We start from the raw sequence: 18,178 nt of genomic DNA, 5'->3' as shown, positions 1-18,178 counted from the left end.
CTTCCTTTTTGGATAGGAAGGGGAAGGACCAAAGTTCCGGGGCAGAGTATCTGCCTTGCTTGCAGAAGTTCCCAGGTTCAATTCCTGGAGAGCCACAGCCAGTTACTGTAGACCCTGTGAGGGATTCCCAGTTTCCCATCCCTCACTGCTTTAACAACAGAGGTTCTCCCTGTGCTTCTATACAAACGGGAGTAACCTCCAGTGTTCAAATTGGACTTGTCTCCAGGGTACCTCAGGGCTCTGCGTTCGAAACCTATTGCCACCAGTGGGGTCTCCCTCCCATGGGTCCCTACTGCTACAATTTGCCTCTCCCTTAGGCAACTAAGTAGCTCCTTTGGCTTCACTAACCAGCCCTTTGTATGACAGGAGAAAAAGCAGTTTCCTCTTCCACAGGAAAGCTTTATTCTCGCCTCTTAGTCACACCTCCAAAGGTACTGAGACATTGCCAGAATCCTGCATCTTGATAATAACGGTTATAACCTTTCTTCCCATCCACCCGAACCTAACCTCCTTGAAATATACTCTGAGTTGAGAGTGAATTTCATGCTCTTTATTCAGCTCATAGCAGGCATCCCCAAACTTTGTCCCTCCAGATGTTTTGGACTACAATTCCCACCTTCCCCGACCAATGACCCTGTTAGCTAGGGCTCATGGGAGTTGTAGGCCAAAACATCTGGAGGGACAAAGTTTGGGGATGCCTGGCTCATAGTCATCAAGGAGAAGAAGAGAAGAATGGCTCTTTTCCCAAAACCATCTGCTTACCGTATATACATTATTTACACAATGGGCCTTGCGTGATTGGCTACTTCAGGGCTACACCTGTGGGCCAATCAGGTTGCAGATTCACTTCTGCCAGCCGCCTGATTGGCTGCTCCTGCAGGCCAATCAGGTTGCGGATTCACTTCCACCTGGAGTTGGATTGGGTAGCTCCTGCGGACCAATCAGACTGCTGATTCTGAATCCTATTGTTCGAGGATTCAGCTCGGTACATAACACTCCTGCTCCCTCTCTAACCGTCCACTCCCCAACTGCCAACTCCCAACAGCCTTTCAACAGTTGTCCCCCCTCCATTTAGAACTGCAGTCTAGCTCCGCCTCCCAGGGAACACCTGCCTATCATGGGAGCGATAGGTTAACCCATTATGAACCGGAATCATCATCAGGCACTATTCCGCCACAGACCCGTGTTTCCCAAACTTGAGTCTCCAGCTGTTTTTGGACTACAACTCCCATCTTCCCTAGCTAGCAGGACCGCTGGTCAGAGATGATGGGAATTGTAGTCCAAAAAACAATTGGAGACAAGGGCGTACCCACCACGGGGCAAGTTAGGGCAGCTGCCCTACTCTAGAAGCCAGCTGCCCTTTCCCCTTTCCATAACCCATCGCACTTTCTCCTCTCCCCCTCCCACTATCGAGCTGCAAAAGCGGTGGGGTGTAAACGTAAGAGACGGAGGGAAACAGCGCACCCGGGGGATGGGGCGAGCTGCCCAGAGGGGCGACCAGTGCCGTGGGCAGGGGGGCAGGAGGGGGCAATTGCCCCCCCCAGAAGCAAAAGGCTAAGGGGCGCAGCGTGGCAGCCCCAGGCTCCGGCTCCCAGCGCAAAGCTCCAGAGGCGCGAGGGGAGCGTAAGCGGAGGAGCGCTAAGCGGGAGCGGGGAGTGTAAGTGGAGGAGGCAGCCACAGGCTCGCGTTCCCCGCGCACCTCTGGAGCTTCGCGCCGGGAACAAGAGCCTGGGGCTGCCTCCTCAGAAGAGCTGGGAGGACGCAGGCCACGTAGCCCCGCCCATATTCCCACTGTGGCCCCTCCCCTCCCGCCCCTTGCCCCCGCCCCTTGCCCCCCCCTAATTTTGATCCTGGGTACGCCCCTGATTGGAGACCCAATTTTGGGACACACTAGAATACAGCGGTAGATAGACCAATGGTCTGACTCGGTATCGTAGCGTTTATTAGGTTCCTATGATATTTAGTGTGGGGAGCTGGAAAGTGTTGAATCCAAGAGAATTGCAGCTTACCAATTTATTTGAAGGGTGTGAAATTCCCATAACAAAAGCATATGTAATCATTTCATGTCCTTGGTTTTTTTATTTTCATTATGTATTCTGTGTATACTGTATTGTATTTTTCTGTTGTGAACCGCTGTGAGAGCCACAGGTATAGCAGATAGGGTGGTATACAAATTTAACGAATAATTAAACAAATCATTTCTAAATTTGCCCCCCCCCTTGGAATCTCCCTTTGGACGGTTGCCAAATGACATGGAACTGTTGTTACTGATGGTGATTAGCAACGCTTTTGCTGGATTTTTTTTTACCAGAATTTACCCCGATCTTGTTATAGTGGAAGCCTCTTTTTGCTTGGGGTGGGGCTGGGGAAGGGGGTCGCTGTGACGCCGGAAGCGGCCCACGTTGGAACCCCGAACAAACCCGCACCTGTGCATTTGATGCAAATATGCAGGCCTCTTTTTCTTGGCGTTGCGTTGGTTTGGTGCCCACCCCGCGGTGGGCCAGAGGTTGTGGCGGCGGCGGCGGCGGCAGCAGCGGCAGCGAAGGTTTGCCGAGACTGCTCATTAAAGCGCGCCTCTTTAAAGAGAGCAAGAGCGAGCCGGGCTTGCCTCCGCCTCCTCTCCGCACCCCAATCCTGACGCCCGGCCTTGGGCAGCTCCCCGGGGTACACAGGCAGAGGCTGGCTTTGCTGCTGCTGCGAAGCGCTCCCCGGCAAGCGGCCCGCTGTCTCCGGATAGGAGCGCGCGCGCCTCCCTCTCCGTCGGCGTCTCGGCCTGCGAGCGCGCGGCGCCTCCCTTCTTTGCGGAGGGGGCGGCCCTCACGGCGGGAGGAGGCTGCGCGCTGCTGCCGGAGCGAGGCGAGGGTGGGCAGAGGGAGGAGGAGCGGCAGCGGGGGAGCGAGCGAGAGAGCGAGGCGATCTGGTCGCGCGGCTCCTGCAGCGACCTGCCTGCGCCGGCGGCGGTTGCAGCTACATCCCCCTCCGGGCATCGCCGGCAACGTCTGCTCCGCGCTCTCCGGCGGCGGCGGCTCGGCCTCCCGCTCCTCGATGTGCCTAAGCAGGAGGTGGCGGAGGAGGCAGCAGCAGCGGCGGCGGGGCTTGCACTCGCCCCACGGCGACTCGCCGCTTGCGCGCTCCGGGCAACCCTGAGCCCAAGGCTGCTGCCTCTCTTGCCTGCCACTCCGGCCGCCTGCGCTGGGCTCCTGCATCTCTTATTTGCGGTGTCGGCGGCGGCTCGCGCTTCCCTCCCCTCGCCCCCCTTCTCCCCACCCCCTTTCCAATTTTCCCTCAACACCCCCCCAATACCTTTTCTTCTCTCTCTCTCTCCTCTCTATATCCCCAAACCGGGCTGCAAGCGCGAAGTGTCTTCATGAACCCCAAGGATGTCCGGGAAGCATTATAAGGGCCCTGAAGTCAGTTGTTGCATCAAATATTTCATATTCGGCTTCAATGTCATTTTCTGGGTAAGTGGAGTGATTCGTTTTATGGGCCAAGCCTGTGTGGGGCTCGTGTGCATTTTCTAGCTGTGCGAGGATTTAACCCCCCACCCCCACCCCTTTCCAGAGAAATTGGAGGGGTGTGTGTGTGTGTGTGTGTGTGTGTGTGAGAGAGAGAGAGAGAGAGAGAGAGAGAGAGAGAGAGAGAAATAAGCCCAACAGAAAATAAACACAAGGCACTTCAGCGTGAATGGGGTTTTTCATGAAGTAAATAACCTAGCAGGGTACGTGTGTGTGTGTGTGTGTGTGTGTGTGTGTGTGTGTGTGTGTGTCTTCGTGTTGTTGCTGGGTTGTTTTTTTACAGTGAGGTGATCTTTACAGGGGACCCCCCCCCCTTTCCAACATTTTGGGCAGTATTTGACTTTTTCTGGCCATAGTCTTTCATGTTCCGTGGATAAAAAAAGGAACGGCTTGGTTTTTCCACCATCCCCACAGTAGATCCCCTTGCAAGGTGTGATTCTGTTTCTCCGCCCCCCCCGCCCCCAATTGCCCGTATTGTTGTGGTTAAAAGGGAACTGATAAGACTTCCATGGACTGGAGAAGGCATAATGCCGTGTTCCTTCCAAGTGTTCCTGGAAGGCTAAAGAGCTGTGTTGTTGGGAGAGAAGGGTTACACAACGACTGTAGGTAAAGAAATGGGTCCGTTGTGGTGGGCTCCTGTTAATGCAGCAGAAACCAGAGAAGAAAACTGTGTACAATACTTTGCTGCTGCAAAATAAATTCCTTATTTAATTTAAAAAAAAAAGAATATACATTGGGAGTAAGATAAGCATTTGCTTGAAATTCTGCATGCATGCAGATCACCTATTGAGCGCCCCCCAACATTTTGAATGGTTTTGCTGCCCCTGCTTAAGTGGGGTTGGAACTGTATGTTGGAATATTACATCACTATGCTCTTTCCACTGCTTCCTCCCCATTTGCTGTAGCTTTGAATGCTCTTCTCTTTGGAAAAAAAGCCTTTTGCTGCCCCTGTGTATGTGTGTGTTTAAACACCCACCCACACCCACAATGCCATATGAGGTTTTACATTTTTGATTTATTGTTACCTAATGTGAACCTTTGTGGATGTAGCCGGCTGTGTTCATATGGATATTTCAGAAATGGGGATATTGACTGGTATAATGGATTCTGGAAACAATTGAATAAGTAGCATTTGGTGTTCATCGCAGCGAAGCTGGGTCAATAGGAGAGCTCTCATGAACTAACCCTACTTGTGAGCAGGACATTACATAAAGGAAATTGATTCCCTGTTAATGGGGAGGGTGTGTGCGCATACACACAACACAGAGCGCAAGAGGTGTTCTGGATTTCAAGTTGAGAGACTGCAAAAGTAGGCTTGGCTGTAAGTCTGTGACTAGTTTATATGGAAATACATTAAAAGCAATTTTGATCTGTTATTCCATATGGAAAGGAAGGAAGTGTCACCCATCCTCCTCCTGCTTTCCTTGTTGCCAGGATAGAGCTTTGATTATTTCTGGCACTTGGGTTCAAAAGTTAATGGAGATATGGCCAAAGGCCTGGAACAGAAACCAGGTGTTAATGTTGCTGTGGAACCTGCCAGCGGAGGAGGCTGCTTTGTACATATGGCAAATGGGCCCTGGTCCATGAATGCTTTCGCTGTGATAAATATGTGAACCTTCAGTATCACACGACTCTTGGTTGTATCTTGCTGCTAAGAAAGGCCCGTGTAAGGACATAGTTGTAGTGTTGCGTTCTTACTAGCAAACTAGAAAACCCAGACTTGGATAAAGTGCTGTGCAGGGGCTGTGGGGTTTCAGGTGTGGCAGAAGGACCTGGATAGTTCTGTTGTAATCATAGTGGGTTCATCAAAGCACTTGCATATGCCTAAAGAGATCTTTTAGTTCTTGCCTAGAACAACAATAGCTATGCTATTGACATTAAATTAAAATAGTGCTGCATTTTTGGCATTAAGAGTAAGAGGAAGATATCTGAAGATGTTCTAGACTGAAAACTGATTTTTAAAAGCAGGCTGATGCATCTCTCTCTCTCTACTCAAGGTTTCCTTTTCTGTTTTTTCACCTCTTGCTAGAGAAGGCAGGTAAAAATAAAACTAGTCTTCTACAGCACCTTTTAGATAACTCTTGTTCTGCCATGGAGTGCCATGGCTCTGTTGTTCCCTGCCTCTTCCTGATGTCATATTTGAATCCCATCTGTGCTGCTACAAATCTGGTGCAGTGTTGTTTTGCAGTGATGGTTCAGCTGTCCATAGTATTGAAATGTTTGGGGGTGGGGTGGGGGGGGATTGGTTACTGTGGTGAATTCAGATGTTCCCCAGCTGGCAAAGAGAAGGCACAGTAGAGTGAATCATGTACCGTAGCCTTCTTGGAGAGAGCATATTACAGGTTCAAGACTGTATGCTTATGAGAGTTAGGATCAGTACTGAAATGCAGAATTTGGCATGCTGACAAAAAAAGAAGTTCCTCTCTAATTCATTGTTATGACCCTGTACTATAACTTTGGTGGTTCACTGGCTCTGATCTTATAAATGCTTGTATTCCAAGGAGAGTTGTGCAAAGGATGCTTTGGAGAAGATGCTTCTGATGCTTGAATCACCTGTCCAGTTATCACAGGTAGCAGAGTTGTTGGATTTCAACCTTTCTCTTATTGAGAGGTTGGAGATGTGTTAATGGGTGTTGGAATGACTTACTGTGATGCACTGAATGGTTTTCTAAATGTAGCAGGAATGTACGGAGTGGTGGTGTAATTATTTGCAGACTTCGAACAGGAGTTTTGAAATCCTCATGAATCCAGTTTTCAATACCATTAGCCTGACTTTAAACTGCTTCTCCATTTTAGCTTTAAAGGTAAAGGGACCCCTGACCATTAGGTCCAGGCGTAGACGACTCCGATGTTGCGGCGCTCATCTCGCTTTATTGGCCGAGGGAGCCGGCGTACAGCTTCCAGGTCGTGTGACCAGCATGACTAAGCCGCTTCTGGCAAACCAGAGCAGCGCAGAGAGCTTTAGGCCTCGAGTATTAGGATATTTTCAGGCTAAATGCATTCTGTAGGGGGCTGGTTGTTGGCTAAAGAGACTGTCTCCCAGACTCTTATACTTGACGAATATGTTGAATGTGTTGTTACTTTGAGCAGGTATCTTCAACTTTTTCAGGCTCAGGACCCACTTTTAACTCAAATATGCACCTGGGGACCCATTTCTTAATCATTTACCATATATTTGCATGGTGGTAGTGCTCCTGTTGTGACCCACCTTGGATCAGGCTCATTAGTGCAGGGGTCAGCAACCTTTTTCAGCCATGGGCTGATCCACCGTCCCTCAGACCATGTGGTGGGCCGTACTGTATTTTGGAAAAATATCTGAATGAATTCCTATGCCCCACAAATAACCCAGAGATGCATTTTAAATAAAAGCACACCATCTCATGTAAAAACACCAGGCAGGCCCCACAAATAACCCAGAGATGCATTTTAAATGAAAGGACACATTCTACTCATGTAAAAACACGCTGATTCCCGGACCGTCCATGGGCCGGATTGAGAAGGCGATTGGGCCGCATCTGGCCCACGGGCCTTAGGTTGCCTACCTACCCCTGCATTAGTGGGTCCCAACCCACCAGTTAAAGATTAGTGACCTAGAGGCCAAAGTGTCACTTTGGTTTAGCTGCCATCATGATGTCACAGAAGCAGGACAGTTTACGGCTAGGTAGGTTTACAGGGTACCTCGGTTTGCGAACGCAATCCGTTCCGCGGAGGCGTTTGCTTGCCGAGGTATTTGCTCGCTGAAGGCATGCTTCTGCGCGTGTGTGCGCAGTGCCGATAGAGTGCTTCTGCGCACGCTGCGCAGATCGCGTCTGCGCATCCGGTGCCGCGGAACCCGGATGTGAACACTTTCGGGTCCGTGGCGTTCGTAAACGGAGGTAGTTGTAAACCGAGGTTCCACTGTACTTTAGAACTGAAGTTGCTGAGAACCTTTAGTAAGCATTGCCTACTCACACTGTGGGCTTCTTAACCACACTGTTTCTGCAAATTGGCTGATTAGTTTGGGAGCCTTTTGATGAAGAGCCAATTGGCTACCAGGTGGATTTTGTTGCTTATGGCCATGGGAGAGGATGAAGATAAGGTAGAAAAAATGTTTGAAGTGTGAAGTAACTTCCAAAATGCTAGGCTTACATCTGCTTCCAATTCATGTTCAATGAATGTTCACTGTGAACATTTTAATAGAATGACCAGACCTTAGCTTGGAGACTGCTTCATACTTTACATTAAAGCTTATTTTATGAGTATTTTCTTGTTCAACACTAGCTGGTCACACTCGCTGCGGTGTGAGTTAGCTCCTTGCATATTGCATTGTGTCCATGAAAATAGCCTGGCATATCCTTACATGCATGCATATCCTTGTATCCGTAGTAGCGTGAGGAGCCAAATTTGAACAAGTACATAATTTAACTCTATGTTTTTGTGGCATGTAAAGCCAGTATGAGCAAGCTCTCCTGAAGTTTTTGGAGATCTGATTCATGGACCACATTAATCTGTTGATATGATTATTCTCTGTTGTGTGGAAGGTATTGGTGAACTTGGGAGTATGGTTTTGCACTTCCGGGACCTTGGTTGAGAAATGACTGTCTGGCATTGGTGAAAACACCATGCCTTTTCACAGGTGCCTTTTAATTTTTCTTAGCTTAGAATTATGTGCTCCTTTTCAAGCTGGTCCTGAACAGGCCATGCCACTGATTTTGCATAGAGGAGCAATAATTCGCTTCACACAGGGCACAACTCTACTTGGGAGACAACAGAAGTGAATGAAGATTTGCATGTAACTGTAAACCTGCTGCCTTGTGCAGTTCCCAGTGTCATTAAAAAACCAGATTCCTGCACACTCAGAAATGTGTTGGTAATTCAGCTGTGGGTGAAAATTACAGGTCATGTTAGTGGTATGTGTGAAAACTGAGCCTGCATTGTTTAGATGATTGCATTTATAATGTATACAGTAGTTTTGATTTAAAAGGGATTATGTGGGGTGGGTCTAGGCTTGTGTTCAGCGAAGGTCTGCTTGTGCTGGAGTAAAGGGCGAAAGGTGTTTTTTGTTTGTTTGTTTTTTTACTGATAGCTTCTTCACTTCTTCACCTCAATGTAGAGAGGGCCTTCTTGGTAGCTACACTTAAGATTGTTGAATTCTCTTACACAAAAGGCATGGCTGTCCCCCCCCCCCTGCTTTCAAATCACCAATAGGCAAATGCTTTTTTTGTTTAAACAGATATTTGCCCACTAACTGGCTGTTGCAGCAAAGTTTTTTGAGTATGGGTGTTGCCTTTTGTGTGCTTAAGTGTTTCAGTGCTGTTTTTTTTTAGTAGGCTTTCTTAGTTCATTGTTTTGTCAAAGCTATATTTATTGTGTGTTTTCAGTTTAATCTGTTTCAATTTGATGTGCGTCGCCTTGGGCCAGACACTGGAGAAAGGCGTGATAATAATATCTATTGTTTTTGTTTGTTATTATGTTTGTATTTTTATATTGTGAACCACCCTCTGATCTCTGGAGGAAGGGCAGTATAGAAAATAAATAATAATTTGAATTAAATTTTTAAAAATACATTTATTTAGTTTTTACACTGCCTTTCTCCCATCATGGAACCCCCAAACCCATGTGGTTTCCTAGAGGTCTCCAATCCAGACACCGATCCAGACCATGTGTGCTTTCAGACCATACCTTCTATAGACTCTTCTGGAGAATTGGGGGACCCTCAGGAAGGACAAGAGAGTGGGGGGACACAGGAAGGGGGAATCTCCCCTTCTTTCAGTGAACGTCGGTTGCATCTTGGTTCCTTCCATGTATGGAAGTAGCCCTTCCATGCACGGAGGAGTTTGTAGCCAAAGTTTGTAGCCAAATAATAGACTTTGGGGTGTCCTCTTAAACACCTTCCTCTCTTCGTCTTGCAGGGTTCAGTGCCTCTTCTATGATGGCGCCTGCCTTTTTGTTTCTCCAGGAAAGTTCACAATGTGAGTTTATTTAGATCAGATGGTCCTGTGCGGATAGCTATGTGAGAACTTGTGACGGAAGAAAAAAATTTTTTTTTTGCATCGTTATATTTGAAAATTACAGTTAATATTAAACTGTACAATTATTTTACTAAATTCTTTAAGTGGGCAACATCTCTGTGAAAACATTCTTTGCCTCTGACCTCACTGACAAAGACAAAGGTGGTGTGAATTGTGAAGTGCTAATGCTGAGGTAAAAGATTTCACTTTAAATCACATGGTGCCTTTAAGAGCTATGTCCCTTGAACATTTAAAACAAGAACTTCAAATCAGGGTACAGCAATTTTGTACTTGAGAACTTTTGGCCCTCAAGTAGTTCAGGTCTTGCTTAACTACAACTCCCACAATCCCTGGCGGTCGGCCATGCTTGCTGGGGCTGATAGTTGAGGAGCACCTGCAGGGCCACACCTGGTTGAGATGTTTTAATTTAGCATTTTGTCTTAGACAAACCAGCCTGCCAATCCTTCCTGCTTCATGTGCTCCGAAATGTCCTTGTTTTGTAGCTGAATTGCTGTACTCCCTCAGGTTTATCTTGGCTGCTGTGCCATCTAGGATTTTATGTCACAAACCAGGAACCTGTCTGGTCTCATAATCTGGTCCAATGTATTCTAGGAAGAAGATTCAGTAGTACATGAATTCATATTTGCTGTGGGGTTTTTTTTTGGCTGAGCATGTGCTGGGCTTATTTTTGTGGTATTGGCCATATGGGAGGTTTTAAATTGTCTCCTGACTTGCAGATTGGCAGAAAGCACTCTAAATCTGGTTATATAAGTGTTCTCTGGGGAAAAGCAGAGTGAAAGGCATGCTGTCCTCTGTTGGGCAACAGCTAACTTGACTGCAAATCATTAATAGCATCTTTTGAAAGGGGTGAATACTTTTCCATGGCCATGAGTTGCAGAGGCTTCGGGAAATAAAATGGCCCTAGGATTTATTTCATCTTCTCTTGGTGCAAGAACTTTATTTCTTTATATATTTTGGAATTATAACTCTATGCCTTGTGGAAGGCCCAACTCTATCATCTTGTTAATGACCTAAAGGGCAAATTGGCTGTTGTAGCTGCGCCATTCTGTAGGCCTTCGACGCCTCCCTTTCCATGGAGGCGCAGGTTGCATCCACAGCAAAGGTGGCATTTTTCCATCTCCGCCATATCAAGCAGTTGGTCCCTTACCTCTCTCGCCCTGATCTGGCCACAGTGATCCATGCGACAGTCACCTCCAGGCTTGATTATTGTAACTTGCTCTATGCGGGGCTGCCCTTGAAGCTGACCCAGAAACTCCAGCGGGTGCAGAATGCCACGACGAGGCTCCTAACGGGGTCCCGGACGCAGGATCACATTCGTCCAGTGCTTTACCAGCTGCACTGGCTCCCGGTGGAGTACAGGATCAGGTTTAAGGTGCTGGTTTTGACCTTTTAAAGCCCTATGCGGCTTGGGACCCTCGTATCTACGGGACCGCCTCTCCTGGTATGCCCCGCGGAGGACCTTAAGGTCCACAAACAACAATATTCTGGAGATCCCGAGCCATAAGGTGGCTAGATTGGCCTCTACTAGGGCCAGGGCTTTTTCAGTATTGGCCCCAACTTGGTGGAACGCTCTTTCACAGGAGACCAGGGCCCTGCGGGATTTGTCATCTTTTCCGCAGGGCCTGCAAGACAGAGCTGTTCCGCCTGGCCTTTGGGTTGGATTTAGTCTGACCCCTGCGTTTTTCCTCCCTCATGGCTTGAATTTGACTACTCAAAATGAGGCTGCATTTTAAATTTTAATACTGCATTTTAATACTGTATTTTAATTAATTGCTTTTTATGTTTTATTGTAATTTTATTGGTGTGAGCCGCCCTGAGCCCGGTTCTGACTGGGGAGGGTGGGGTATAAATAAAAATATTATTATTAGGCTGATGCCCATGCTAACTTTCAGCCCTTTGGTTTCAATATCAAGTGGCAACTGATGTATTTATCTCTAGGTAGTAAAGTACAAGCTGGATTCAGATAGTGACTGGAGGCAATTCATTAGTGCTAAATGGGAATCTATGGTAACGGCGGCTTGCTTGGCAGCCGCCCCAGCATGATGCTTGTGTACCCTGAATTAAGAGCTGGGGAAGAGTCATACCTAGTATCCAGAGACTTTCATTTGCATGCCCAAATGTGCCTGCCAGTTCCTTTTCCCAGTGCAGATCCTTCTGCGTAGGCCGATACCACCTTGGAGAGGGTCTTGACATTCGGGAGCAATTCTTGAAGCAGCATAGGAAGCTGTGGTTTGAAGTGGAGAGCCCTTGGAAGCTGTTGGGCACAGTCCCACAGAAATTTATCTTGCCCAAGCCTCATTGAAACTTGCAGGGAGACAAGGTGTGTCTTTGCCGGGGTGTGTGTGTGTGTCACTGATCATTGACAATGAGGGGGAGAGATGCAATTTGCCTGACATTCCACAAAAATGGAGCCACCACAAAGAAGGCCCTGCCAAGCATGATTACTGACTGGGTGGCACCAGCAAAAGGGCTTTAGAGTCTGGGTGGGGAACCTCAGACCCAGGAGCCAAAGGCATCCTTTCCTGCCTTTCTGCCTGGCCCTTGGAACTGTCCCCAGGCAATACCCCTTGCTGGCCGTGTTTCACAGCCCAAGTGCTTCTTCCTATCTGGAATGTGTTCCTTGCATTCTGACAAAGGGCCCCTTGCTCGACTGGATGATGGTGGGAAAAGAAAGGTGTGTTGGTGAGTGTGGAAACTAGCTTAGTGTACAGCCCTGCATTTCTCTCTGTTCCCTGCTCCACTTCTCCAGCTGCTACCTGCTGTCTTTCCTAAGTCAAAAGGAAAACTGAGTTAGACAGAAGTGTTGTCATTTCTGCTTTGGAAGCTACAGATTGCAGGGATCTTTTTCCCCATGTTGCCAATCTTGGCTTTGAGTAGCTGTGGTGGGCTTCTTGAATAGGAAAAGTTATCTGCTCCTCCCAAGGTCCAGTTGCTGCTTTCCAGTAGAGTTGCACATTCTACTTTTGCTTGACAACCTCCTTGTGCAAGCACAGGATAAGGATATGGTGATATTAATCTCCCATGGATTTTCTACATCAGGCGCTGCAAATTATGGCTCACCAAGCCACACGTTGCTCTGACCATAGTTTTGGGTCATGCTTCCAAGAAAGCTTAGCATGTGAAATGACTGGAAACAAAGACTGTTGGCACCGTTTTATTTTTCAGTGTAGAAGAAGATCTGGCAGACTTTTCCCTCTCTTCCCCTCCAAATAATATTAGCTCTCAGGTAAGCGGTGGGCAGATCTGAAAGTGTGCTCCGTGCGGTGGGCAGATCTGAAAGTGTGCTCCTGCAGCTTTTGCATGACACAAAGGGAGTTTTCCAGCCTTGGTAGCATTTGGGGCCTCATTTGTGCAGCCTCTATTTACAAGTAGCTCCCATTGACTTTAATGGGAGCTGGCTTGGTTCCTGCAGCTGCATATTCAGAGCCTTTTGGTTGTCATCCAGTGCGGGAAAAGATGTGAAAAGACTTCAAAAAGAGCCATGGCCATTATTTGCAATCTGCTTAAATAGCCAAAGAGCAAATGTGGTGGACCCAAGCAGGTTGGGTTTAGCTGGGTTGCAACCTCTGATAACAGGTTTGTGGAGGGGAGCATATTGTTCCTGTCTTTTGCAAACATGTCAGAAGGATGTGCTTTTATTTACTCACCTGTTAGAGAGGGTGATGATAGCTCATCTTCATGGCCTGATGCTTCTGATGTTGAGGGAAACCTAAGAGATTTAAAGTGGCAGTGGAGGAGAAAATAATTAAACATGCACAATCCTATGGGTTGAGAACTTGGGGGTGGGGGACCATTCCCAACTCAGCTAGGAACTTACAGGTAGTCTTGATAAGGCATCTTTAAGCCTCTGTTCTCTATCCATAAAACAACAACTTGCTTTACAGGGTAGAAAGCAAGAAGGAACAAGGCCAGGATTGTGAGATGGCTTGTATGCCAAGTAATCTATACATGATACTAATGGAATGCAGCAGTAGATAATGGGTCTTTTGTCTTGATATGGTTATCAGTTGAGGAGAATGTGAGCATTTTAATCGGCCCTTGCCAGCGTTCTACGGTAGTGCTTCTGTGTCCTGTCTCTGTCAGCCACTCATATAAACCCCAAGGCATAATGCTTTCTCTGACACTGGTCTTAAGTAATCGCTAGGAGGATTTTCTTGGACCAAATCTCTAGGAGATTTGTTGTACTGTATTGCGCTGTGGTTAAACCACTGAGCCTAGGGCTTGCTGATCAGAAGGTCGGCGGTTCGAATCCCTGTGACGGGGTGAGCTCCCGTTGCTTGGTCCCAGCTCCTGCCAACCTAGCAGTTCGAAAGCACGTCAAAATGCAAGTAGATAAATAGGAACCGCTACAGCGGGAAGGTAAACGGCGTTTCCATGTGCTGCTCTGGTTTGCCAGAAGCGGCTTTGTCATGCTGGCCACATGACCTGGAAGCTATACGCCGGCTCCCTCGGCCAATAATGCAAGATGAGCGCGCAACCCCAGAGTCGGTCACGACTGGACCTAATGGTCAGGGGTCCCTTTACCTTTACCTTTATTCTCATTAGCAGTCTCCTTTCTGCAACTGGGTCTTGCACTTTCGTTTGATTTCTTGTAAATATTTATACTCACACCTTTTGTAGGACTCTGTCCTCACATGGCTGTTTCCAGAAGTAAGGTAACCACAATTACAGTAAAAATAGAAAAAAGAAATTAAAGCTAAGCACCAGGTTATAAAAAGAGCATAAGGCCATCCTTGAACAGATTAAACCAGAGATTTTTACATGGCTGTGGGTGGGGGGAGAGGAATGTTTGCTTTTAACATGGGTCTTTGGGACTGAAAGGATATAAAGGTGGCTAGCAGCTCATCTTGGTATACAGTAGTCTTCTGGTTCAGAGAGTGCATGGAGCAGTGCTGGGGAATCTCCAGTCCATGGGCCAAATTTTATGGAACTGTAGAGGTGGAAGGGACCCCAAGGGTCATCTAGTCCAACCCCCTGCAATTCAAGAATCTCAGCTGGAGCATCCATGACAGGTGGCCTTCCAGTCTCTGCTTAAAAACCTCCAAGGAAATTTGGTCCATCTGACTGCCCATTTTGGCCCATGAGGCAGTTTTGGGCTGCCAACGCCCATCTGCCACTTGTCTCTGACATCCTATAACATCAAGTGTGGGGACAGGTAAAGCTTTGGAAGGAACACAACCGGGAGTCTTAAAGCAGGGGATCCAGAACTCTGGCCTGTGGATCACCAGTGGTGCATGGGAGAAAATGCCTTGTTCCTTTTGCAGCCCTGACTTACATGCAGCACTGTTTCAAAGTGCTGCTGAACACACACCTTTTGGATGGGGTGAGATCCTCTTGTTTCCAAACAGTAGGTGATAGACAGGTGGGCCTCACATGAGGCCCGCAGAGGGTTGGGTGCTTTTTGAGCTGGCTTTCCAGATGAAGTGGTTCCTCACCCTGGCATAAAAGTGTAAGGTGTTGCCTGCTACCTCCGATTTTTGGTTGTAGCCTTGCTATGGGGTCAGTTTGGTTGTGGGCAGTCTAGGCTGCCATACGCTCTAGGCATTTAAAGGCTTTTATGAGTGGTCTGTGGTCAGGGCAGGTCCTAAATAAGTTTAGTTTGCAATCCACACCCCGCTTGGACAGTCTAAGGTTACAGTCCATAACCGGTATTGATAAACTGAACATAATGGATAATTTATATAAATAGATGTGGCAGAAAAGGCTTCGAGTAAGCAGTGAGGTTTCATTTTCTCTGATCTGAGCTCCATTTAAGGTTTTTAAAAGTTCATTGCGCTATCTAGCAGAATCATAAGCGGTCAAAGTGGAAAGTGCTTTGCCGTATTTAGGTAAAACATATATATACTGCCAAGACCATTCTTATCAGCCCTTACTAGGCACAGGAGTTACATAATCATGGGCACGTACCTGAAGTCTGCCCTAAGACAGGCTCCTTGTATGTCTTTTTCATGGTGGTTCATTCCAATCCTAAACACGTTGACCTTGGAGCAAGCCCTTGTTAACATAGCGAGATTTGCTTTTGTATGAACATGCATAGGATTGTGCCTGCATGTGGTGGCCTTTTTATTTAAAATTCTTGACTCTTCTTTAAAGCATCTAAGATTATTGTTGCCCGACCCTTAAGAGCAGGAGTGACATCTTGGGGGGGGGGGGCAAAGGTTCCCCACTGCTGCTTCAGAGGATGTGAGCAAGCAAACTGAAAACCAGCATGGTTTTGGCTTCTTTCATCCCTAACTCCACCAGTTACTTAGTTGTGAAAGGTCACTGAAGTGCATATTTGAAAGTATATCTACATGATAGGAACATCTTTATACCAAGTCGAACCATCTACCTCTGTATTGCTTGCACGGACTGGCAGTGGCCATCTGGGATTTGGGATGGGTCTTTCACACACTTACCTAAAGATGCCGGGAATTGAACCATTGGCCTTCTGTAGGCTAGGCATGCATTATGCCACCACACTTCTTACCAATAGGCTTATTGATTTTGAAATGCTGGTTTGCATTTGGCCAAGTCATTCCTCCTGCATAAATTCTTACTTGCGACAGTAAGAGACCTTTGATAAGAGCTTTGCAATAACAAGGCAGGAGTCATACTAAACATTGACCCAGTTCTAGTTTAAGCCATGCTATCCATCTTGTGAGTGGTGGTCTCTTGTGCAGAGATGCTGCTCCTTCTGACAAGTATAGTGAGTACATTATCCAGTGTGAGACAATTTCACCATTTGCTGTTTGAAATCTCACACCAAAAGTGAATCTGCTGGTCCAGGAGTTGGGAGTGCTAGCATCGGGCAACTTGGGCTCAAACCTCATCTTGGCCAAGGACTTGTTAGGTAGTGGTTAATATGCCTCCGTTTCCCCATCTGTAGCATGGGGATTAGTGAGTCAGCATCCAGGGATGTAAGGCTTGATGTACTGTGCAAATGCTATTACAAATATGGGATTCTCTTAGCTTTTCCAGAGTCAACTGTTGGAACTAGACTGGTGAGACCTCCAGAAGTGAACTCTCTTGCTTTTCAACCAAGCATTGACCATCTTTCCATACTTGTGGGAAGCCGTTAAGCTCATATTTGTATGGAGCATGCGGCTTAGAAATGACATACCTGTGGCTTTAGCTATGGTACCTTGCTACTAAGCTGGAATAGCTTTTGGTGGACTTTTGGTGGTTGCTTGAACTGGGCTTGTGCAGTGATCGCTGAATAGATTTCCTTCGGATTCCACCCAAAGACCACAATGACACCACAAATTGAGAATGCTGCCAAACTCATTCTCCTGGCTGTGTGAACAAGGCGGGGCAGCAAAGGAAGGGAGGTACATGGGTGTGAGTCTTACTCAGGCTCTTTCCAGCTGGTGCATGTCAGATAAAACCTTGGGCCACTGCTTTGTATGTAGGCTGTGGTGCAGTTTCATAACTGTGGTTCAGTTAAGTGCAGGGGGTCAATCTCAGGTTCCTATTCAGTGCAGTCTGCCTCTGCACTTGGTAGCTTGCTGCAGAAGGCAGTTTTCAACTCTGAACAAAAGCAAATGCACTCTGGCAAAAGATGGAATAGATCTAAAGCACAGCACAGGGTCTCAACACAGATGATAGGAACATCAGAGCACAGGAAGCTGCCTATACAGAGTCAGACCATCGGTCCATCAAGCTTAGTATTGTCTTCACTGACTGGTGACATCTCTCCAGGGCTTCAGGAGCCCCCTACCTGGAGAGATGCTGGGGATGAACCTGGGACCTTCACGCAAAACAGATGTTCTACCCCTGATCTACAGCTCTTCCCCAAAGTCTGTCACTGTAGCAGCAGGGTAAGAACAGTCAGCATGTCTTGCATTTGCACCTTTCCTTATTTTGTAAGCTTGGGGTTCCTTTTCTTGGTAAATCTGCCATGGCGCTGTCAGGCAAAGAATGTCCGAAGTTAACTTTATTGTCAAAAGTACACTTACAAGTTAGAAAATGGCATGTCCATCTGTCTCGCATCTCTCGGCTACCCCTAGGTGTGCATCTGATGAGGCAGTTGCCACAACAGAGGGGCTGTGCCCCTGACCTCAACTTAAAGTATCCCCCCCCCCCAAGCTGCATGCAAGCAGGCAAAGACTCCACCTGCGTGTAACCGTCTGCCCTTCCTTCAATCCTCTCCTGGTCTTGGGAGACAGTGGAGCCGGGGAGATTAGAGGCAGGATGATGATGTGTGGAAACCCTTTACACCAGCTTGACCTCCTCCTGTACCTGTTCTTCGCTCTCCAGTCCTGCAGCTTCTCCTGCCTATTGACTCTTGTCTCCCGACTGTTTCAGGCTCCCCCTGGTCATGAATCCCTTCTTCCAAGTCGGTCTCCAACCCCCCCCCCCCCAGCCACCACTCCTCAGTCTCCAACACTATCCCACCCCCCAGAACAAAGATGGCAGTATCAGTATGCCATTCTTAATGAACCAGAAATACTTTTTTACCATTTTCCCACCCTCTCTTCCCCCCTCATCTTGTAGCAGGGGCTCTTCAAAGAGAGGTGGTCCCTTGAGAAGGCTGTGACAGATGCCAGATCATACACGAGAGAGCCCTAGGGCAATGGCGCTCTTGGTTGTACAGCCATTCGAACAGAATATTTATTTTCTTTGTCACAACCCACAAACGGTAAACTGAATCCATTCCGAAGGCAAATGGCA

At 47.5% G+C, this 18,178-nt stretch overlaps 1 protein-coding gene across 1 annotated transcript in view; it reads left to right on the top strand.

Annotated features, from left to right (window-relative positions):
* Positions 1-2,883: 2,883 nt before the first annotated feature.
* The window catches only part of TSPAN5 (tetraspanin 5), an 84,567-nt gene continuing 69,272 nt past the window's right edge, over positions 2,884-18,178 (top strand). The window contains exon 1 of the mRNA XM_035112301.2: positions 2,884-3,461. Within this exon, the coding sequence (XP_034968192.1) occupies positions 3,381-3,461 (81 nt within the window). The 5' untranslated portion in view covers positions 2,884-3,380. The remainder of the gene's footprint in view (positions 3,462-18,178) is intronic.

The sequence above is a fragment of the Zootoca vivipara genome, chromosome 9, assembly GCF_963506605.1.
Source record: "Zootoca vivipara chromosome 9, rZooViv1.1, whole genome shotgun sequence".
In the NCBI taxonomy this organism is placed as follows: Eukaryota; Metazoa; Chordata; class Lepidosauria; order Squamata; family Lacertidae; genus Zootoca; species Zootoca vivipara.
This window is presented reverse-complemented; position numbering and strand designations above follow the sequence as displayed.